Source organism: Acinonyx jubatus, chromosome B3 (genome assembly GCF_027475565.1).
Source record: "Acinonyx jubatus isolate Ajub_Pintada_27869175 chromosome B3, VMU_Ajub_asm_v1.0, whole genome shotgun sequence".
In the NCBI taxonomy this organism is placed as follows: Eukaryota; Metazoa; Chordata; class Mammalia; order Carnivora; family Felidae; genus Acinonyx; species Acinonyx jubatus.
This window is the reverse complement of record NC_069386.1, coordinates 53,004,816-53,028,340: the sequence shown is the minus strand read 5'-3', so window position 1 is coordinate 53,028,340 and position 23,525 is coordinate 53,004,816. Positions and strand designations below refer to the sequence as shown.

At 38.7% G+C, this 23,525-nt stretch overlaps 1 protein-coding gene across 7 annotated transcripts in view; it reads right to left on the bottom strand.

The window, feature by feature from the left end:
* ATP8B4 (ATPase phospholipid transporting 8B4 (putative)) overlaps positions 1-23,525 on the bottom strand; it is a 252,542-nt gene that overhangs the window by 115,081 nt on the left and 113,936 nt on the right. For 6 of the 7 annotated variants that reach the window (XM_027067227.2, XM_053224036.1, XM_015063454.3 and 3 more), the window contains 2 exons: positions 11,604-11,676; positions 326-396 (listed from right to left, as the gene is read on the bottom strand). In XM_027067227.2, coding sequence (XP_026923028.2) covers positions 326-396; positions 11,604-11,676 — 144 coding nt within the window. Of the gene's footprint in view, positions 1-325; positions 397-11,603; positions 11,677-13,716; positions 14,076-23,525 lie in introns of those variants that run through there. The other variant, XM_053224037.1, reaches the window with a different exon arrangement.

Here is a 23,525-nt window from a genome sequence, read left to right as displayed (position 1 = left end):
TCTATTTTTCTTTTCAAGTGTATGCATCTAGTGCCATAAATTTCCCTCTCAGCACTATTTTAGCTACTGCCTAAATCAAGGGTAGGACCACCCAGGCCAAATAGACATAGATCTATTTAACTCACTGTTTCTCAAAGAAATTAAATTCAAGAGAAAAGAGCTTTCTACAGATCCACAAAGTAATTAACAAATAGAATTTGCAAGTTATATTCCTAGTTGTTCCAAGAAAATTAAGTGAAAAATAAGATTTAGGTTAAGTCCTGTTCCTAAAGCTATTACTGTTAAATTAAAAATCAATCTAATTCATTATTCTTTAATAACTTACCCATCAAGCTCAGCAGTTTCAATATAACAGAGGCCATGTGGCTCACTACTTGATAGGAGAAGCAGATCAGCCTATTTTAAAAAAAAAAATCAAGAACACTTGAGAAGGGAAGAGTGGTTGAAAGCCTTCGATGTTGGATCATCCCTCCACTACTTACTAATGAGCCAGGAGTGCCTTAGGAAAAAAAATGAGAGAGGTAAAATCCTGTTCCACTTTTCTGCTACATGCCTCAAATACAACCTTCCCTCTACTTCTCTGTTCCTGTTGAGCATACGCATTGAATATCAGAATATAAGCAAGGGCTAGGGGGTATCATATAAATTTATAGCCACGTCATTTCCTTTTTTGTTTGCAAAAATATATATAAAATTCTACTTTCTTGTCTTGATAATTACTAATGGAAAATATACAACTTTCCCCAATAAGTAAGATCATTTTAATTCCCTAGTATTATCCTTTAAGAGTAGGGGGTAGGCAAAGCTGATGGGGAAAAGACAGAAGTAAAGTAGGAAGAAATTGAAAATCACAGAAAAAATAAGGCAGGCACGGAAATTTTTAAAAAAGAAAAAAAATAAAAACATAAAAAAAAGAAAAAGATGATGGGTATAAAGAAAGGAAAAGATAATATAAAACAGGGGCTAAGCAAGAGGCAAGACAGAATAGAAAATGCTCTAAGTGACAGCAGACAACATTCAGAAACTAAGTAGTTGGTCTTTCACAGAAATAAATCATTCTGTTCAGCTGTCCATTTGAGCTTTAAAAATGACCTTTCACAATTCGGTTTTAGAATTCTGGCTGCTTCCTATACTGGGGAATCGTTCATTTCAAATTTCATTTTTAAATAAGGGTTTTTATGAAATTCTGAAAGAATTGAAGATCTAAAATGAATTCACTAAAATTCTAACAATTACTTTGACACATTAGCCTAACAAGCGTGTTGCACTGTTTGAATGTACAATTGGCATTCCAAATCTGTGCAATTTTCTTACCTTTGTTTTTTCAATTATTAGAATTGTCTCATTCTCAAGTCCTGGAGGTTTGGGTTTTTTAATGTTTGTTTGGAGGGAGGGGAGGGGAGGGAAGGGGAGGGAAGGGAAGGAAAGGGCACAAAGAAAGAAAGAAAGAAAGAAAGAAAGAAAGAAAGAAAGAAAGAAAGAAAGAAAGAGAAAGAGAAGGAGAATCCCAACCAGGCTCCACACTATCAGCTTGGAGCCAAAATGGGACTCGATCCCACAAACTATGCGATCATGACCTGAGAGAAAATCAAGAGTCAGATGTTTAACGGACTGAGCCGCCCAAGCACCCCAAGTCCTGGAGATTAAATTTATAATCAACCCACTCATTTCATTGCCTCAAGATTTTATATTTCCAACTCAAATATAGGCAAGGGATGTCTGTGTGTGGGTATACATGTGCATGTTCAGTTATGTTTCAATTGTGACAAAACAGAATTAAGAAACAACTCAGTGACAAGCCCCTAAACCTATAAATGGATTTATATTATCAAGACTCCTCTTCAGCTCTAATACAAGAGTCACAGAGGCCTGAGGAGGCAAAAATTATTTTCTGACTAATCACAACGTGCCTACAGCAAACCCACCATAGAGAGAATATGTAAAGAGTTGTACACCATTCTTGAGCCAAAATTACCCACTATGTTTTTAAAGAGAAAAAAATGTTTTTGAAAATTTACCTTGGTCTTACTTCTCACAATTTAAATATCAGTGAATATGATAGCAGTATAACTTCATGTTCTTTGGGCCTATGCCTCTCCTCCCTTGAGCTTAATAGGATCATCTTACACAAAATCCAGAATTCTCGATCATCATCTGTGACTGAAAATAGTTATGAAGTACAGAGAAAGATCTTGATTTGTATCTAGAGCAACTTCTCTTCTAAACTGTACAGTAAGTCTGCTTCAACATTCCTATTTAATATTGAGTTTAGCAGCTTAATACTTATATTTTTGTTAGACAAAGGGAGGAGTCATCCACTGCTGGCTCAGAACATGTGACTGAGGCACCACCATTTGGCAAGTGGATTCTCTCCTGAACAGTAACTCAACTTCCTAAAGGCTGTGACTGAGAATTAGAAAGCCCACAGGTTCTAAGCAAACACCTGCCCTGACTACCTCCTGGGAAGCTGGGACAACTACCTTCCTACCTTCAACCTTCCCCACTCTTCCTGTCCCTTCTGTTGTCATCTTTTTCTTTGATGACTTCTGAACCTTGCTCCTGCTTCCCTATTCCCTGATCTCTGCATGCCCTTCATTCATCCCTATTCTCCCTGCCCCACTGGCTGAGCTTTGGCGTTCCTTTTTGCTCCCTTGAAGTTTTTAAATTCATTACAGTTGAGAAGGAAATGTGAAGGGGCAGGACCAAGAAGGGGCATGCAGAGAAATAAGTGGTCTGCCCACTCACAATCATGCAGCACTCCTATTTCCAGGCGCACTCAGTAAGAATTCTGAAAAGAAAAGGAGAAGAGAGATGCAATAACAGCCCTGTCAGTCCCTGGTCATCATGCTTTTGTCAGAGGTTCTGGGCCAGACATGGAGGAACATAAGGGAGGTCTTAGAGCCCAACCAGCCCATGACTCTGAGTCCCAGACCAGGCCTCCTGAAGCTGACCCATTCAGTATCTGCCAGGGTACCCAATTCTTAGTGGATCCAGAAACTTGTGTCTGAGTTGCAGGGGTTTGTAACACCAGTGTTCATTGAGAGCTTACTCCCACAGAAATCCTGTAGTGTAGGTCCTGTTGTTATTCCCACTTCACAGATGAGCAAAGTGAGGCCCAGAGAGGTTCAGTAACTTGTTTGAGGCCACAAGTGACACATGAATCTGGGCAATTTAAGGTTAGAATACTAAAATGAATAAAAACCTCTTTCCTTCAAGTATTTTATAGTTTAGTAAAGGCAGAATACAATACAGGTTCTAAAGGTCTTATTACCAAAGTGCTATGGGGGGAGTGCAAATGAGGTAGAGTACATCAGGTTGGTAGCCAACGAATGGCTTTATGGAAGATTCTGGATGGAATAATGGGAGGTCTCCCCAGGTAGAGACATGAGCAGGAGTTAAGAACAGAGAAAGAGGGGCATCTGCGTGGCTCAGTCAGCTGAGCATCTGACTTCCACTCAGGTCATGATCTCCCGGTTTGTGAGTTCAAGCCCCATGTCAGGCTCTGTACCGACAGCTTGGAGCCTGAGGCCTGCTTCACATTTTGTGTCTCCTTCTCTCTCTACCCCCCCCCCCACTCATATTCTGTCTCTCTCTCTCTCTCTCAAAAATAAATAGACATTAAAAAGAAAAAAAAAAACAACAACAAGAAACGAAAGCACATTTATTGGAACTCACAAATGTGCCAGGAAAATAGTCGTTAATTCCTACCAAAAACATCTTCCTCAGATACCATTTGTACTTTCTTCTCTCAATTATTGGTGACTTTTCCCCATGTCCTGCCAAGAGAAGTTCAGCTATGTCCCCCAAGGATGAAGCAGTGTTTTCCAACACAATGCCCTTTCCTCCACCTTCCACATATAACAAAAAGCCCAAGCAATTGCTTCACAGAAACCTTAAACAAATACTTCAATCAGAGGAAACTTAAGAATCCACTGAACACCTTTGAGTTCTCACAACCAATAACACTGTCCTCATAGACTGATTAGGCATAATTAATGTTTGCTGAATTGAAGAATTCAGAATAAAGCAAAATCTCAAGCAATGAGAACACCTAAAAGCTGTACAATTCTTTTAGAGTTTATAAAACACTCTCCACAATTCTGTCACTTTATTCTTTCAACAATCCTGTGAGAAGATAATATTGTTCCTGTTGTGTGAATAAGAAATCTGGGAAATTTATCTCTGGCCCTACAAGCAGTAGATGAACTAAATTAATTCATGTAACATCCATATCCTTTACAAAGTCATGGTGAGAGCTTTGTCACTTCTAAAAGGCCCTAAGGGATTTAATGCCCTGCTCATGCCACAAAGTTTAAAGGGCAGAGCTAGAACTAGAATTTATAACTCTGTTCCCAGATGTATACTCTTTCCTCTGGGTGGCTACAAAATCACTGGACCAGGACAAACAGAAAGTGTTTTGTTTTGTTTTGCTTTGTTGGTGTTTAAAAACCAAAACCACAATGGTTAAGAATAGTGGGATATTAACCCCATAACCTGATGTAAAGATAAATTTGTAGAATTAATTGGAATGTCCTATCTGAATCTCCCTGTTAAGTCATTCTGGTACATGGAGCTCTTTATCTTCTTTACTATCTACAATATTATCTTTTACTTTTGTAGTCCCAAAATAAAAATCCAAAATGGCTCATGCAGTATGAGTATACTTCTAGGAAAATAGGTTTGATACAGACAAGAATCAGGATGGAGTTGTAAAAATGAAAATGTGTAAGATTGTAGGTGATATTTTTATTTAAAGTTTAAATTTCAGATCAAACAAATGCATGTTGAGTGTACTAACATGTATTAGATACATCTAAAACATGTTTTTAATAATTAACTATTTGAGAAGAATAAGAAAAGGATGGAAGAAAGGAGAAAAGGAGAAAATGATCATAGCTTTTACTTACTTTACTAATTTTTACTTTCTTTAGTCAAAAAAAAATCCTTACCTTGTATATTTCACCCCCACACACACACAAATGAATAATTGCTTATAAACAGAACACTGACCATGTATTTTTTTCTAATGTAGAAAATGGCATGCTACCTCTCTATACTTTAGCAAGAAGCTTCTTTTTCAGTGCAGCTTACACAAATGTTTTAAAAAATCTTCCTCTGGAAATTTTCAACTTTCTACTGTCTCACATATTTTTAAAAGTGAAAGAGGGCTTATTTACAACAATTAGTGTGAAGCAAGTAATTCTGACTTGAAGCTATAAAATCTTAAATAACAAAGAGGGCAATGAGATCACCACATGGCCTCTCTGGAAGGGACTAAGGTGCTGCAAAAAATGATACGAGATACCCTGATGGGTGAGAGAGCCAAAGCCCACCCTTGGTCAGTACTGGAGTTGAGATCAGATTCATCTTTCTAGTTCTTTAATTTCTAAAGGTTATATTTCCAATTCAGGTAGCAGACGAATGTCTTTGTTTTAAAACAAAACCTTTACTGTTGTAAACACCTAAAAAATGAATGCCCTTCTTCTGGGGGGATGGGGACAGTAGAGGAAGAGAGGACACTCGTTCAAATGTTCAAATGTTCAAATATGGTCATGTCCAGTAAGGGGTTTATTTCTACCACCAGGTAGGAAAATGAAAACAAAACAAGGTTACTGCTGTCAAGTAAAGGAGGAAGGTGTGCCTGGCTCCCAGGGTCCAAGTTCTGGCACTAATAAAGACCTTTGGGGGTGCCTGGGTGGCTCAGTCGGTTAAGCGTCCGACTTCGGCTCAGGTCATGATCTCACGGTCCGTGGGTTCAAGCCCCGCGTCGGGCTCTGTGCTGACAGCTCAGAGCCTGGAGCCTGTTTCAGATTCTGTGTCTCCCTCTCTCTGTGACCCTCCCCCATTCATGCTCTGTCTCTCTCTGTCTCAAAAATAAATAAACGTTTAAAAAAATAAAAAAAAAAAAAGACCTTTGCAGTGTGTTTGTCTGACCATTTACTTGGTTCTTCTCATGCAAGCCAATCTCATTGCAATAAGTGAATCACACTCTACATTTTCCCCTCCTGGTCCCAAAATTAAACTAGGAGCTCTGGAAGTTCAGCCCAAACATGTTTTAAAATTTCTTTTTAAGTGAGTAGTGAGGGCTCCTTGTCTGGAAAACAAAGGTAACTTCTGAATATGCCAGCTAATTAGCCATCACAGGCAAGCTCCTTTCCTTGCTTAAAATAGAATAAGCTGACATAAATTAATTTAGAATTCTAAGTATGAACAACTAGAGGTTATGCATCAGAATTAGGTACAACATTCTGTGGTCACTTCACTTCCAGCACCCAAGCCTGAAGACCCTAACTTAGGAAACCCAGGTTCAAGGCAATTGGGATGACTTTTAATGGGGTAAGGAGCCAGCATATGGTAGCAATTAGGAGTGGAGTTAAAATCCAGATGGCCTGTGTTTAACTCCTAGCTCTCCTATTGGCAAGCTATTTGATGGCACTTTTTTCTCATCTGTAAAATGGGAACAATAATAGAACAACCTGCCTTCCTTGAGCTAATGTAAAGATTAAATGAGCTAATCCTCAGGGAGCAGGAGGTATATTCATACTTCTAAATTATTATAGCAGTTCACCCATAAAAACATTGGCCCTTAGAAAAAGTTTTGTAGATGCCAAGTAGCTAGACAGACATAGAAAAATTCTGAAACAAAGTGAGATAATCAAGAGACACTACAGAGTTTTGGCATTTGAAGAACTCCTTTCTTCACTTATCCAAAGATTAAACCAACAGAACTATAATTATAGGAATCAGACCAAGATCAGTGGAGATAAACACATCATCCTTGTTATTAATAAAGCTGCTGGAGACCAGGCTATAGGTCTGTGGGCCAAATGGGCTTGCTAATACTTGATCCCTGTTAGGTTCACCTAGCTGTAGATAAAGGGAGCTCTAAACTACCTGGACCTTCCAAGCACCTCCACCACAAGGATTTGCTTTTATAAAATTGTTGGAATGAAAGAGCAGGGCTGAATGCACTGTGAACACAGGCAGAGCCCAAAGAGAAGGGGAAGGAAGGAGGCTCTGGGTCATGGGCACCACTCCTTGCCCCCAAACCCAGCAATCACAGAAGTTACTCCTGGGAGAGGGATGTGGGCAAGGTAGTACAAAAAGCTCAAAAGATTATTTTGGTGCTGCCCCTCCAAGTGAAAATGTAAAGAACTGGATGTAGAGAAGAGTGGAGAATAAGCATTCCCATCCCATCAGGTAGCCACAATAAAAAGGCCACATCTGTGCCATCCAATCAAGCAGCCCCAAGTCACATATAGCTATCTAAATCTAAATGTTTTTAAAAATCAAAATTAATTAAAATTTAATAAAATTTTAGGGGCACCTGGGTGGCTCAGTTGGTTGGGCGTCCAACTTTGGCTCAGGTCATGATCTCATGGTCCACAAGTTCGAGCCCGGAGCCTGCTTCAGATTCTGTGTCTCCCTCTCTCTCTCTGCCCCTCCCCCACTCAAGTTCTCTCAAACAAACATTTAAAAAAATTTTTTAATTGAAATTAAATAAAATTTTAAATTCAGTTCCTCAGTTGCACTAGTCACATTTTATGCACTCAGTGTCCACATGGGGCTATTGGCTGTCACACTGGACAGCACAAATATACATTTCCGTCACTGCAGAAAGTTCTTTTTTTTTTTTAAAGTTTATTTATTTTGAGACAGAGAGAGAGGGAGAGAGAGAGGGAGTGGGGGAGGGGAGAGAGAGGGAGAATCCCAAGCAGGCTCTGCATTGTCAGCACAGAGCCTGCTGAGGGGCTGAAACCCACAAACTTCAAGATCATGACCTGAGCTGAAATCAAGACTCAGATGCTTAACCAACGGAGCCACCCAGGCACCTCTCACTGCAGGAAGTTCTACTGGACAGTGCTGGGACACATAGATCACTGACTTCATGGAAATTTGTCTAAATGTGTGATTCATTTTAAACCAACGCTAATGAAACACCTATTGAACTGGTTTTCTTTCACCTGATGTGTGCACTTACACTTGCCTTCCATGCATCATTCCAAAGACAGTTTTGCAGAAGCAAAGCAAGCATAGGTACCATAACATAGAAAATATAACTAAATGAAGAATAAAGATGAGGGGAAATACAAATTAGAGTATCAAGGCCAGAGGGCAAGTTGGAGCACAGATAAGTTACCCAGGAGGTCCTATAGAGTTAGGAGATTTGGGACATATGTTTGATTTCTGCCTTTCTTGGATTCACCCCAAAGAATGTGATAAATGAACACACTAGAATATAGATTAGTGAACAAGTGATTTCAGTCTAATATTTATCCTTGTTAGAGCACATACAGGGGGCTCTTTAAATACACTGTTTTTATGAATGCATGAAGTGGGAATATGTCTAGCACTGCCACTGAAATATTCAATTGTAAATAAAATAATAGTTACATGTGTGGCACACTTTAATTTTTTCTAATTCCATTATAATCTAGTGCCATTTCTGGGACAAAGTAGTTGCCAAACATTTTTTTGAATGCACACATCTTAGAATTCCACATATGCCAGTGTTTTTAAAAAGTGAAGGTTAACCATCTAGTTGCACCAAAACTTTTTCACTGTAATCATTTTAATTGAACGCAGAACTAAATTAAATTACATGAAGACTTTTCTTCTTAAGCAAAGAATCCTGAATATATGTGACCTTTTCTTTGAGCACACAGATGTATATTAGTATCCCATTGAGCCAGAACACTCTGAATTTCCAAAGTTTATATCCATTTTCCCCTCTGTCTTCTCTCTTACAAAAGACTGACATTTATTCATTCAGCCATCACTTGCTGTCTGCCCACCATGACCCAACATGGCACTAGGTGTGAGAGACCAGCCAGATCAATGTGCTCTTTGCCTTCAAGAATCCTGTAGTCATCTCAGTTCAGACAGAGAATTAGCACACAGGACTGGAAGGGATCTTTGGGATGATATAGTGGTCTGGCACCTTGATTGACACATGAAGAAACCATAGGCAGAGAAGATATAGTGCTGTCACTGAAGGAATGGAGCAGACTCAGTTCTAACCCAATTCACTTCACTGCCCTTACACTACACAGGTATCCCCAACTTTCTGAAAGTTTTCATTACACCACCTCATGAAAGAACTATATCAGTACTTGTTTTCACTAACCAAAAGAAATATGAAAAGGATTTTTACCTTTATGAAAAGAAGGAAAAGCAAAAGTAGCATACAAGTTTGTAGTGAACCCTTACAGAAGTAGTGTGCACCTGACAGCAAGAGAGTCCCCACCAAGCTCCTTCTCCCAGAACTATCCTCAGCATCTCAGTGTCTAGCCTCAAAAGCTTTGAACTGTCTGTGAGCATTTGTGCTTTATCTTGACTTATTTTGTGCATCATTAGCAAGATGTGTCCTAAGGTATCAGAAAGGCCTAAGAGAGATTATTTTGGGGGCCTGGGAATACTCAAAAAAGTTTTGCATATGAATTAAGGGTAAGAGTCTTTGATTTGTGCTATATTGGCTTATTGAAGGTTTCACAGGACCGCTCTACTTTCAGATAACAAGAGATACCTGTATCTGTCTGCATCTTTCCTACAGGTTAGAACCAGCAGATGCCACTCCCTAGTGTATTGCTGCTAATCTTTAATGAGCTGGAAAATAAGCTGGATAAGCTAATTTGAGTTGCGTCTAATCTAACAACATGGGGCTAGGGGTGCCAACCCCCATTCAGTCAAAAATCCATGCAGTGTAATTTTTGACTCCCAAAAAACTTAACTACTAATACCCTATCAACCAGAAGCCTTAATGATAACATTAACAGTCAATTAATACATATTTTGGTAGTTATATGTATTATACACTATATGCTTACCATAAAGTAAGCTAGAGAAAAGAAAATGCTAAGAAAATCATGAGGAAAAAATACATTTGTAGTACTGTATAGTGTATATATATAGGGAAAAATATAAATATAGTGCATATATATATATGTATGTGTGTGTGTGTGTGTGTGTGTACACACACACACACACACACACACACACACACACACACACAGAAAAAACCTACCAGTAAGGGCAGGGACAGGGGGGTGACCCACGCAGTTCAAACCCATGTTGATCAAGTGTCAATTGTAAACTGTGAGAACCTGGCATACCGTCCTACGTATAAGGAGCCTAGGCCACAGTATGTGGACTTTGAAACCTCTCTTTTGGCTGTGCCAACCCCTTTGTACTTATTTTTGGTTCTCGGCTATTTTCCAAAGAATCGATGTTGTCAAGGACATAAACACTTCTCCATTTAGCGGGTGAGCTCTTTTGTAAATGGTCTGACCACTGAGTAGCCTTCTTAACATAGGCTGTTCCAGAGGATCAGTATACGCAGACAGTGCGTTAATGAAAGACTATTTCTGAAAGTGAATCTTTAGGAGTCTCAACTGAGTTACTCTTATTTTTTTTTTAACATTTATTTTGGGGGGGGGTGAGAAAGGGAGTGGCAGAGAGAGAGAGGGACAGAGGATTCTAAGGGGCTCTGCGCTGACAGCAGACAGCCTGATGCAGGGCTCAAACTCAGGAAAGGCGAGATCATGACCTGCACTGGAGTTTGATGTTCAACCGACTGAGCCACCCAAGTGCCCCACAACTGAGTTATTCTTATAAAGAGATCTTGGGGTCACTCCTTTTTCCTATGGGAAAATGCCTCAGATTTAATGAAGGACACAACTTGATACATAAAACTGTACTGAACACAAATTTTCATAACTAATATGTATTTGACATAAAGACTACAATAACTTGAACTTTCAATCTCTCATCTGATTAGTTTTCTTGCCCTTCATTTAATGTGAGCTACAGTTAATCACATATATTTTAGTCATTGAAGTGACCCCTTGAATTTTATCAAGGAAATTGTAACATAGGAAGCTTGAGAATATAAATTATAGTACATTTGATAGGCAAAGCAAAATGTCATAAATAGCATTTTATTAGTTCAGACCAATAGAAATTTTTTATTGTGATTATTCAGGAAGAAGCATACATTTTTTTGTCCTCTGGTTATCTTCTTCAACTATATTGCAAATTAACAGTAATAATCCTATTATTAAGGGATAGTATTCAAAATATGTGAGAAAAAACTTCTTAAAGTACTGGAGCATTTTAAAATCTTTTATATGAAATGATAGCTTCATTTAAAATCTTCTATGTCTATTGATTTAAAATATCACAAAGGAGGGCGTCTGGGTGGCTCAGTTGGTTAAGCATATGACTCTTGATTTCGGCTTAGGTCATGATCTCAGAGTTCCTAGGATCAAGCCCTGTGTTGGGCTCCACGTTGGGCATAGAGCCTGCTTAAGATTCCCTCTCTCCCTTACCGTCTCCCTCTGCCACTCCCCTCCTCTCTCTCTCTCTCAAAAAAAGAAAAAAGATCACAAAGGAAATAGACAAAGAGATAATCACTCAGGCTATCAAAGTAATTAATTAATATGTCTTTTTCAACATTTTATAATTGAGACTTTTTAGTAATACATTCTGGTATTCTTTTATTATTATTAATTAGTACAGATTTACCAAATTTTCAAATGTAAATACTTCAGTACATATGCTATTTTAACCTGAGATAAATTCTTTAAATTGTACTAAATACTCACAGCAACAAACTGGTTATTTTCTAATTTAACAATGTCTCCCACTTTGACATTCATCCATTTTTCATTCTGCAGTCTAAGAACAAAAACAAAATAAATTTTTTAATTAACAAAGAAGAATCAAGGAAATGAATTTACAATGAAACATCATATAACAGAAGACTTTTCTACAATGCAAAATTCAAAGGACCTTATATAACTAAGTCTTCTACCTGAGTGATGTGGGAACTAAAGCCCAGAGAGGTCAAGTGATTTGCTCAAGGATACCCAGTGAGTTGGGGGTATCCCTGGGATTAAACCCAAGATGCCTAACCCTTGGCTGTGTGCTCCATGGTGTCACCACCCTATGGTGCCAGCTTTGTATACCAGCTATTAACTCTTGCTTGCATTTCCTTGGCCAAAACATCGGCTGGTTGGGCTGGGGGCAGGGGTGAAGAGCGGGTAGCAATAAATTTAGTCATTAGCATTCTTCTCAGACTCTACATTAATAAATATAGAAATAAAACATCACTGCCATTGTCTCAGAATTCTGTTTAACTGGAGGCAAAAGAAAGTGGTCCAAGGCAATAGCTACAATGCAAGTAGGAGGAAAAGAATAAAAATTTTGGAAAGGGCATGAACAACAATGGGGGATCAAAGCAGCCTTGTGAGACTGAATGAGAAAGAACACCTACCCATCATCCATAAGCCTGTGGCTGAAGAACAGGCTTGGTGGCACTTTCATAGCCAGGAGCAATAGCTCAGAATTGAGAACCACCTAGCCAAGAGGCTGCACTGCTTTCTTTTAGGCTTATGTATATAATGGAGCCCCTAGTCTACCCTTCACCACGTTCAAAAGGACTTATGATAAAAAGCTATTGAATCTAGTTGGTTTGGCCCCTTGTGACACATTAGGAAGACAGGCCATCTGGAAACAGAACACCTGTGGCAGTATACCATGATGCTAATCACTCCATCTGAAATTCTCTGAAACATAAACCAGCTTTGTTTTCCAAGTTGAAAGCCTTCTCCACACTTCTTTCCCAGCAATCCCCTTTTAAGAGAGAAGGCTGGGATGAGAAGGGCAGGTTCCCCAACAAGTTAAGGTGGGCAGGTTAATTTCATTGTGTGGTATTTTAAAAAACAACCTAATTTACTTGTTTTATAGGCTGGAAAACCGTTTTAAATATTTATACAACTGTGAAATATGCCTCACACTATCAACCCTGCTGGGTCATTTGGCTTAAACACTCAAAGAATTTTTCTTTAATACGGATCCAAGTACATGTTGTTCTGGAAAGTTTTCAATTGGAGCATTTTCATCTCTAGCCAGAATTCAATCGTTTTTCCAATACCATACTTTTCTGCACTTTATCTACTTCAATAACAATGGAGAACACACGAAGTCCTTCTAAATCTCATTTTATTTATTTTTACAGGTATGGATTATGTGCTGATTTATTTCTCCTGGATACTACCTCCTTTGGAGCATGAGTGGCATTTCTCAGGGGACAGTATCTCAGATAAAAGCTTATGTGAATGGACTGAGATGGAGACCACGTCCTTATTTATGGAAAATGCACTGCTACTGAATTGCCCTGAAGTGTCTATTGAAAGTGCATCTGCTTTGAGGGGAAGCTCAGATGATATGAAGTTTCATTTCCAAACTCTTATTCCTCCGTCCTATCTACTAAAGCTCTAGGAAGGACTGTACCCTAACTCTTCCACCCAAATAGATAATCAACCAAAGTAAAAAGGGAGCTCTATAGGATATCTTACACATTTCAAAATGCACCTTTGGTAAGTTAAGTATGAACAGATAGATAGCAAAAGCCACTATTTGGGAGAACAAACCAAAACCTGAGTTTTGGTTGTTTTTTTTTTTTTTAATTCTAACTTGCTTTTCTCAAGTTCAGTATCTTATTACATTTAGTTCTTATATTTATAGAAGTATCTTATATTTAGGTATTAAATATTATAGTATCTTACATTTATTTAGTTCTCTCTATAGAACTAAAGCAATTAGAAAGAAATTATTATAAGTGTGGTGGTATCTATGGGAATTACTTGAATTAACTGCGACACTTGGAAAAATACTAGAACAAAATCTCTCTAAGAAAAAAATTTGCAGAGGCACCTGGGTGGCTCAGTTGATGGAGCATCTGACTTTGTCTCAGGCCATGATCTCAGTGTTTGTGAGTTCGAGCCCCACATCAGGCTGTGTGCTGACAGCTCAGAGCCTGGAGCCTGCTTCAGATTCTGTGTCTCCCTCTCTCTCTGTCCCAACCCCACACTTCACTCTGTCTCTGAAAAATGAGTAAACATTCAAAATTTTTTTTATTAAGGGGCACCTGAGTGGCTCAGTTGGTTGAACGTCCAACTTCAGCTCAGGTCATGGTTTCATAGTTCATGAGTTCGAGGCCCACGTCCAGCTCTGTGCTAATAAACAGCTCAGAACCTGGAGCCTGCTTCGGATTCTGTGTATCTGTATCTCTCTCTCTCTCTCTCTCTCTCTCTTTCTCTCCCCCCCCCCCCGCTCATGCTCTGCCTCTCTCAAAAGTAAATGTTAAAAAATTTTTATTAATAAGTTAAAAAACAAATTTGCAGAACCCCAGAGTATGCAAAGAATCACTGATATGATAAACATGAAACTTTATCAAAACCATATGGAGAAAGATAAAGCAGAGCAAAATATCTTCCCTCATGCCAGGTGCTCATGCCTTTCCCCCCTCACACCTACCTGCACCCCTACCTATATTTTAACCTCTACTTTCTCACATACTAAATAGTTCCAAAAGTAGAAAAACACTCAGATTAAGTATTTACTAATATCTTGCTAAGATCTGACTATTAATCTACCAATGTCACCTGACAGGCAAAGAAAGCAGAAAAAACCTGAACACCACATATGAACCCAGGATCCTTTATCTCACCCAAGTCCTCTTTTTCTCTCTTGCCACCTGTGTGCCCTGTGCCCAAAACATATATCTATCACTCTCTGAGCTCCTCTTCCCAGAAGTCCCCTTTGTTATCCCAGATATCTTCCAACACCTGCTCTACCTTGACCACCTACCTTTCTCTACTTACCCCAATGGAAAGTTCCCCCCTAAAAAGGAGCATTCCAAATATTTTGCTTCCAAAGTCTATATTTAACAGTATTTGAGACCTTAAAAACTTTCTGGTATGTATATGTGCAAATTCCACAGGACACAGTATCATTTCTGCAGGCCATGGGCTATAGAAAACCTTCCCCAGGCAAAAATGCAGGTTGGCACAAAATTTTTCTGAACTTGAAGCAAAATATTGTTGGCAAGGTACATAATCATGGGGGAAATTTCCTTGAAAGAAATATTATCCCAAACTAATTAGCAACCTGGCAAGAAACAGCAAGCAGTGTCCGGTGCTTATTTCATCAATAACCCCAACAACAGACACACAGACCTATGTGTCAGATTTGTGGACAGCACCCTGCCAAGAAGACAGCATAATCCTTACCAAGTGAGCTTATGACAGAAAGTCATCTTATGACTTAAAACAGTTAACAGAAAGTAAGTGAAGAATAAAAGGAAGAAGAAGAAAATGGATTATTTTAGGGAGGAGAAGAAATACTCTACAGATCCAATTAGAGTTTTGTGAGAAAAGGGCATGGGATATTAAACAACAGGCTATGTGTGGTATCTTGGTTAAACCCTTTATTTGAATGTATATGTCGAAAAATCTGGTAAGTGTATAGTACAATCAAGGAGGGAGGGGTTTAATATTATTTTTAATATTATTTCCTATTCTATCTTGGCAGATAATTATAACTACAATTAACTAGGATATCAGAGATATGTTTCAGTGAGCACTCAGGGTCTTAGCTATCCAAACTTACTGAAACTTACAGTATCCAAACTTACTGACCAAGTATAAACTGATAAAGACCTGAAATTAATTTAAATTATCTGTATGTTAAATCCCACCATTTTTCTTGTCCTAGCTACTACAACCACCACTGATGACACATCAAAGACATACCAACAAGACCAGAGGGGCAGACCGGAAGATTTAATTTAAAGCTCATCTTCAAAATATTTCTAAACTTCTTCTAAGATGTTAGCTTGTATAGTGATTGCATTTCGTCATCATCCTGAAACAATGAAAACAGACACTCCCCTGGCTCTCCATGTGTGGTGCAGCTGTTCTTGGAGCAAGCTTGCATCACAGGTCTGTGAGGGGGACACAGGATGGCCTCATGGGCTGCAAGGAAGATATCTGGGTCCACAGACTTGGCCATTACCTTTGTCAGGGAAAGCCCTTCTGCTCTCATAAAGGAATTAAAATATATGACTATTCTGAGAGCAAGTTAATTCATTTAATTGCACTGAATCCAGAGATTCCAAGATTTTTAAATAAGCTTCCATTTTCCATATCATTACATAATTTCTCACATTTTGAAATGACATAATCTAATTAATGCATCTTTGAATCAGGCTTTTGTAAAATAGATGTGGTAATGGTATAGACTTTACCTTAGTAAACTCACAAGCTGGTTGCTAAATATAAGCCAAAATTAAAGAAAAAAATTCATAAAATTTCAATTCCAAAGTCACCATAAAACATATGAAGTTAAACTGCCACTGAATGGCAACTAGAATTACTTTGAGGAAAGAATTTTTTTTAAATACACCCACTAACTATATACCTATTTTCAGAACATCAGATGATCTGAGCTCTGAGAAAAGATAGTGAGATAGCAACTGTATTTAGTAACTAATAAACGGTTCTGAATCTGCTTCCTCCTAATGTGACATACAGAGCTACTAGCTAGGCTATGCTGAGAAACTTCTTGAGAAAACACAATTGCAACAGTGAGACAGTACCTACCATGTTCCCTGTTGTTGAACTATCGGCTCTAGAGGCTTGAAATCAAGCATTTGCTTTGAGCAAAATATCTTAAGCTCACTGCTGAAGCTTAAGGGACATAAGGAGATCTTCCACAGGCTCCTCAATGTTCCTGTCATCTTTTCCATACTTTAATATTTCTGGTTGCCCATTCGAGCCCAAAAAGAGAATTTCCTCAAAGCTACAGAAGACATGTTGGGGTACCAGAGAGGTAAGATAATTAAGAAGGTCAATATAATTGACCTCCCCTAATTAACCAGTCAATCCACATCAATGATTTTGGTTCCTTCTTTAACCTCAAGCCCACATCAGACCTGTAACACACAAAAACATTCTTCTACCCACACAGACCTTGTTTTATTCACCAGTGTATCCCCAGGACCCAGCATAATGCCTAACTCACAGCAGGAACTCAAGAAATATTTGTTGACTGAGATACCTGGGGGGCTGAGTCAGTTCAACTTTTGATTTCAACTCAAGTCATGATCTCACAGTTGGTAAGATTGAGCCCTGCTTGGGTCTCTGCACTGACAGTAAAGACCCTGCTTAGGATTCTCTCTCTGCCCCTCTCTCTGCCCTTCCCCCACTCATGCACACATGCGCACATGCACAATCCAACCAGGACTGGAAACTGAGTCTATCTAACTACAAAGCCCATGTTCCTAATATATCTATATTTATTATTCTTTTTTACTTCATTTTCAATGATTACTACATCTTGCCTATTTAGAAAGAGGATGGACCCTCAAGAGCTGAAAGGATTTAATCAAGAGCAATAATATATACCACTGTGTATAAAAACAGCTGACCCCAAAATAGCTTGTGGACATGGGCCCCTGACATAATTTTCTCTCTCTTCTCAAGACAAATAAACATTTAAAAAATACAACATTTGCTGAATGATAGCATTTCCCTAAATGTCTAGTTAGAATTATAGCAACCAGTATTTATTTAGTGCTTACTGTATTCCAAGGACTGTGCTGATGCCTTCATATACAAGGTTTCCAAATAAAAAATGACACCCAACTAAATTTGAATTTCAGATAAACAAGTAATTTTTTCATATAAGTATACCTCCTACAATATTTGGAATATATATATACTAAAATATTATCATTGTTTATCTGAACTTCAAATTTAACTGGACATCCTGTATTTTAATGTGTTACATCTGGAAACACTACTTGTGTATTTTCTTCCCTCATTTAATACTGACAACAACCCTATGAGATAGGTACTATTGCTACTCCCATTTTATAGAATACAAAACTGAGGTTCAGAGAAATAGAGACATTTGCCTTATTTTGTAACACCAAAAATTGTAATGCCCACACACTTAGAAGTAGGCATTTCACTTTAAGCAACTGATCATACAGGTGTTCAAAGATGGATGTACAATGATGTTTACTGCAGTATTATGTTTTAAACTATCAATGCCCATCAATAAGGATTAGACAGATGTGCCACGGTACATCTACTCAATGGAAGGAATACAATTCAGCCACTGAGAAGACAGGTTGCATGTGTAATATAAAATATCCTCTAAGTTACATTATTAGGTTAAAAATAAGCACGTTCAAGGGGCGCCTGGGTGGCGCAGTCGGTTAAGCGTCCGACTTCAGCCAGGTCACGATCTCGCCATCCGGGAGTTTGAGCCCCGCGTCAGGCTCTGGGCTGATGGCTCAGAGCCTGGAGCCTGTTTCCGATTCTGTGTCTCCCTCTCTCTCTGCCCCTCCCCCGTTCATGCTCTGTCTCTCTCTGTCCCAAAAATAAATAAACGTTGAAAAAAAAAAATTTTTTTTTTCTAAATAAAAAAATAAAAATAAGCACGTTCAGGACACTACATATGCATGGTAAGATTCTAACTGGTTCGAAGCAAGGATATACCTACATAACCTCTATTCTTAAATACATGGAAAATTTCTTAAAAGAAATGCAAGAAATCATTCAGTGATTGCCACTAGAGAAAGAAAATGAAGAGGAAAATTGGAATGAAGGGAGACTTCACTTTATGGTATACTTTTGTGTACAATTTGAATTTTTGGCATTACATAGATTGGTATTTTAAAGGTCAATTGGGGAGGAAAAAATTATAAGAAAACTCTTCCAAGGCCACATGTAAGTGGCAGAGCCAGGACTGGAACCCGAGTCTATCTAACTACAAAGCCCATGTTCCTAATATATCTATATTTATTATTCTTTTTTACCTCATTTTCAATGATTACTACATCTTGCCTATTTAGAAAGAGGATGGACCCTAAAGAGCAGAAGAGAGTTGATCAAGAACAATAGTACAGGGGTGCCTGGGTGGCTCAGTCGGTTGAGTGTCCGACTTAGGCTCAGGTCATGATCTCATGGTTCATGGGTTCGAGCCCTGCGTCAGGCTCTGTGCTGACAGCTCATGGCCTGGAGCCTGCTTCAGATTCTGTGTCTCCCTCCCTCTCTCTGCTCCTCCCCTGCTCACACTGCTGTCAGAGCCACAGGAGAGTAAGACATAAAGCTTGGCCCTGATCCTATAACAGACTGGTGAACAGGATCTCACTACATTGAGAAGGAGCCTAATATTTGTATCTTTGGAATCTTTTTATTTTGAAAAATGCAGATGTTTCCCTTCTTTTCCTCTTATTCACACAGTGCTTATGCTGAGGCAGAGCCACACAAGGAGGTCTGAGATCAGCTGCTGAAGAGGCTTGCATACCAATTTGCCCAGGGGGAAGGGTGGGAGGAAGGAGAGATGATAAAAGATATAGTCCTTCAGCATGGATAAATCAGTTCAGTGATTTGCTGAGAAAAAGTAATCAATTTTATAGATATCCTGCCTAATTTATATAAATCTTTGCAGCTTCTATTGTGCATTATGTGGATGCAGAAACAGACACACAATTCAGCCTTCCTATTCTCAAAAGAAAATAATCAATTCACTAAGTTTCACCTGAACAATAAGCCTACTGAGAGTTGTACAGAAAGTGTATTCTCTTTGATCATTTCCCTAAACTGAAACTTGTCCTGAATCAGCCTCCTAAGATCCTGTCTTCTGTAAATTCTTAGTAGGATTCTATTAACAGATGCCTAAGAGATGATGAGACCACAAGAAAGTCAGAAGAAAACTGTTTCAAGGAAGATGATTACAATCTTCTCTCACATATGAATGCTGAAGGAAATGCCTTAGATTGGCCATGGAGAAAATAGAGCTGTTTAGGTCTAGTCTGATTTCTGGGCAGCAGCTTCAGAAGGAGATCTGTGTGCAAGAAGTTTATAGGCAAGTTCTCTTGGCACTGACACCTGGGAGAGAGTGAGGGAGACAGTTGGGCAGAGGGAGGAGTTGGACTATTGATACAGTCACAAGAAAGGTTTAGCCAACTTCATGGGGAGCTCTGGAGCTTCAGAGCTGGATCAAGGGGGCCAGATTATACCTTGGCATTGTTCACTCAATGGATGAAATGTGACTTCAGCAAGAAGGGGTGACCTTGAACAAAACAGTTCTCCTCAGCCAATGGGAATTCCCAGAAGGGCCTGACAGTTGAGACTTGTATGTATGCAGCACTCCTGATAGCTGGGGAAATGTGCTCTGCATTCTGGAAGGTGGCTATGGGTGGCACAGCAGAGCAACCCCTACAAACTGAGAGCCCACTTCCCAATTTTACTATTGACATGCTCTTGCAATTAGATTACTTTTCCATTCTAAACTATTTCAATTTCTAACAATTCCAATTTCAATTCTGTAAAGTCAATATGAGCAACTGCCATGAGTCTTTGTGCTCCCTACTCCATCTTATAACTTTTGGAGGAAAAGTCTGTAAAACTTTGGGTTGCCCAATTCACTGCAATGATTAGTAAATGAAGTTGAAAGATAAATTTCTAGTAGTTTGCTATTAAAAAATACTGTACTGATAACCACTTACTACCCAAATATCTTAGAGTGTCTATAAGAAAAAAAAAATCACCATTCCTAAAATATTCCTCATATGAAGAACACATTTTGGTGGAAAAAAAAAAAAAACAAGCTATACCTTAGTCTGAGTAGATCAACCATTCTCTTCATCTAAATTGCCACACCTTATTTTGAGAAATCAGAGAATATGCTCTGACCCAGATCAGTAGTGAATAACAGCAACTCTTTTTGAAAACACCCCAAAAAAAGACAGTTCCCAATGGAGGAGAATGACGCCTGAATATCTTGGTTCCAGGATTAAAAGCCTTTATTATGCTTTCCATTGCTATTATTAAAAAAAAAACAAAAAACTTTAATGTTTATTTATTTAGAGAGAAAGAGAGCATGCACGTGAGCAAAGGAGGGGCAGAGAGGGGGGAAAGAGAGAATCCCAAGCAAGCTCTGTGCTGTCAGCACAGAGCCCGATGTGGAACTCAGTCTCACCAACCATGAGATCAGGACCTGAGCCGAGATCAAGAGTCAGACACTTAACTGACTGAGCCACCCAGGCACCCCTCACGTTGCTATTTTTTTAAAGTTTGTTTATTTTAGAGAGAGTATGTGTGTAAGCACAGAGAAAGAGCGAGAGAAACCCAAGAAGGCTCTGCACTGTCAGCATGGAGCCTGACACAGGGCTCAAACTCACTAACATGAGATCGTGACCTGAGCTGAAACCAAGAGTCAGATGTTCAACCAACTAAGCCACTCAAGTGCCCCCCTCATTGCTATTCTTAATCAATTTTCCTATATAGAGAAAGGTTAAGAAAGAACCAAATGTCTATTAAGCCAGAAAAGAAATATTAGCTGGTTAACATGCCAAGTAATAACACATGCCATACCAATGAGGATAAAGCAGTGGTGTCTCTAGTGTGATTTTATTTGCTCTTGTCAGAGAACATAGTATTTCTGGAAATAGTAATCTTGATTTTGTGGCACAAAGCACTACTATGGATATTAGTGGAAGATCATGAGTTTATTTACTTACTAGAATTATAGTCACAGTAAGTCCTACACACTTTTTAAGAAAGTTTTTAAGTAGTTAGTAATGTTTATCATTTTGAGTTTCTCAGCAATAGGATGGATGTAGGTAAAATTCTTAATTAGATCACCATTCAGTAGCATGTGAAGTATCATCTCCCTTCATTAATGAATTCAAAACTGCTCCATATCTGCAAAATGAATACTCTGAGTCAGGGGCTGAGTGTCAGAGCTACAAGTGGAACTAGATACAAACCATGGTTATCAAGGAATCTACAGACTAGTGGGAAATATAACTCTAGCCCTTAAATAACACTAGTTAAATTATCTTTACCTTCTGATACCTGGAGCATGTGGATATTGTTTTAGTCAGGAATGAAGAATACCTGTACTCCAGAACAATGATCTCAGTAGTAGACTGTTTGCCATACAGCTGTTATCAAAGCCCAGCAAGAAAACTGACAGACCAGAGAAATTGTCTAATAAAGTATATATCAACTTTCATTCCTCAAGATATTCCCAGATTTGTCCCCTTATATAGTGAGCTCATCAGAAAACTATATGCCTGGACTGTATTATTCTAGTCCCTCTAGACTTGACTTTTCATGACTTAACATCATGCCAACAGATTTCAGTCGGGATTTACTCATGGTCATGAGTAAAATATCTCTACTTTTTGAGGATTCAACCATTATGTCATTCATATTCCTGTCAAGATCAGGATAAATTTTATTGCTCCCAATTACTAGAATACTTCTTTTCATTAGGTCATCAGTTTTGTACCCCAGACCATTAGGAAGAGAGACAAATTCAAGGTAATGTTTCAAATTCATGAATGACAAATCCTAATGAATTGTTTAAACAAACACTTGGGCATTTTATAGTAAAGACCCTATCCTTTGAAGATGACATTCTTAAAAGGGAGGATCATGACCTCCTATTTATGAAAGGAACAATGTAACACAGTAGAAAGTCTGTGTCATTAGAATCAGAAGACATGGAGAACTGATCCCATTCACAATTGCACCAAGAAGCATAAAATACCTAGGATTAAATCTAACCAAAGATATAAAAGATCTGTATGCTTAAAATTATAGAAAGCTTATGAAGGAAATTGAAGAAAATATAAAGAAATGGAAAAACATTCCGTGCTCATGGATTGGAAGAATAAATATTGTCAAAATGTCAATACTACCCAAAGCTATCTACACATTCAATGCAATCCCAATCAAAATTGCACCAGCATTCTTCTCGAAACTAGAACAAGCAATCCTAAAATTCATATGGAACCACAAAAGGCCCCAAATAGCCAAAGTAATTTTGAAGAAGAAGACCAAAGCAGGAGGCATCACAATCCCAGATGTTAGCCTCTACTACAAAGCTGTAATCATCAAGACAGCATGGTATTGGCACAAAAACAGACACATAGACCAATGGAATAGAATAGAAATCCCAGAACTACACCCACAAACGTATGGCCAACTCATCTTTGACAAAGCAGGAAAGAACACCCAATGGAAAAAAGACAGTCTCTTTAACAAATGGTGCTGGGAGAACTGAACAGCAACATGCAGAAGGTTGAAACTAGACCACTTTCTCACACCATTCACAAAAATAAACTCAAAGTGGATAAAGGACCTGAATGTGAGACAGGAAACCAACAAAACCCTAGAGGAGAAAGCAGAAAAAGACCTCTCTGACCTCAGCCGTAGCAATTTCTTACTTGACACATCCCCAAAGGCAAGGGAATTAAAAGCAAAAAGGAACTCTTGGGACCTCATGAAGATAAAAAGCTTCTGCACAGCAAAGGAAACAACCAACAAAACTAAAAGGCAACCAACGGAATGGGAAAAGATATTTGCAAATGACATATCGGACAAAGGGCTAGTATCCAAAATCTGTAGAGAGCTCACCAAACTCCACACCCGAAAAACAACCCAGTGAAGAAATGGGCAGAAAACATGAATAGACACTTCTCTAAAGAAGACAACCAGATGGCCAACAGGCACATGAAAAGATGCTCAACGTCGCTCCTCATCAGGGAAATACACATCAAAACCACACTCAGATATCACCTCACGCCAGTCAGAGGGGCCAAAATGAACAAATCAGGAGACTATAGGTGCTGGAGAGGATGTGGAGAAACGGGAACC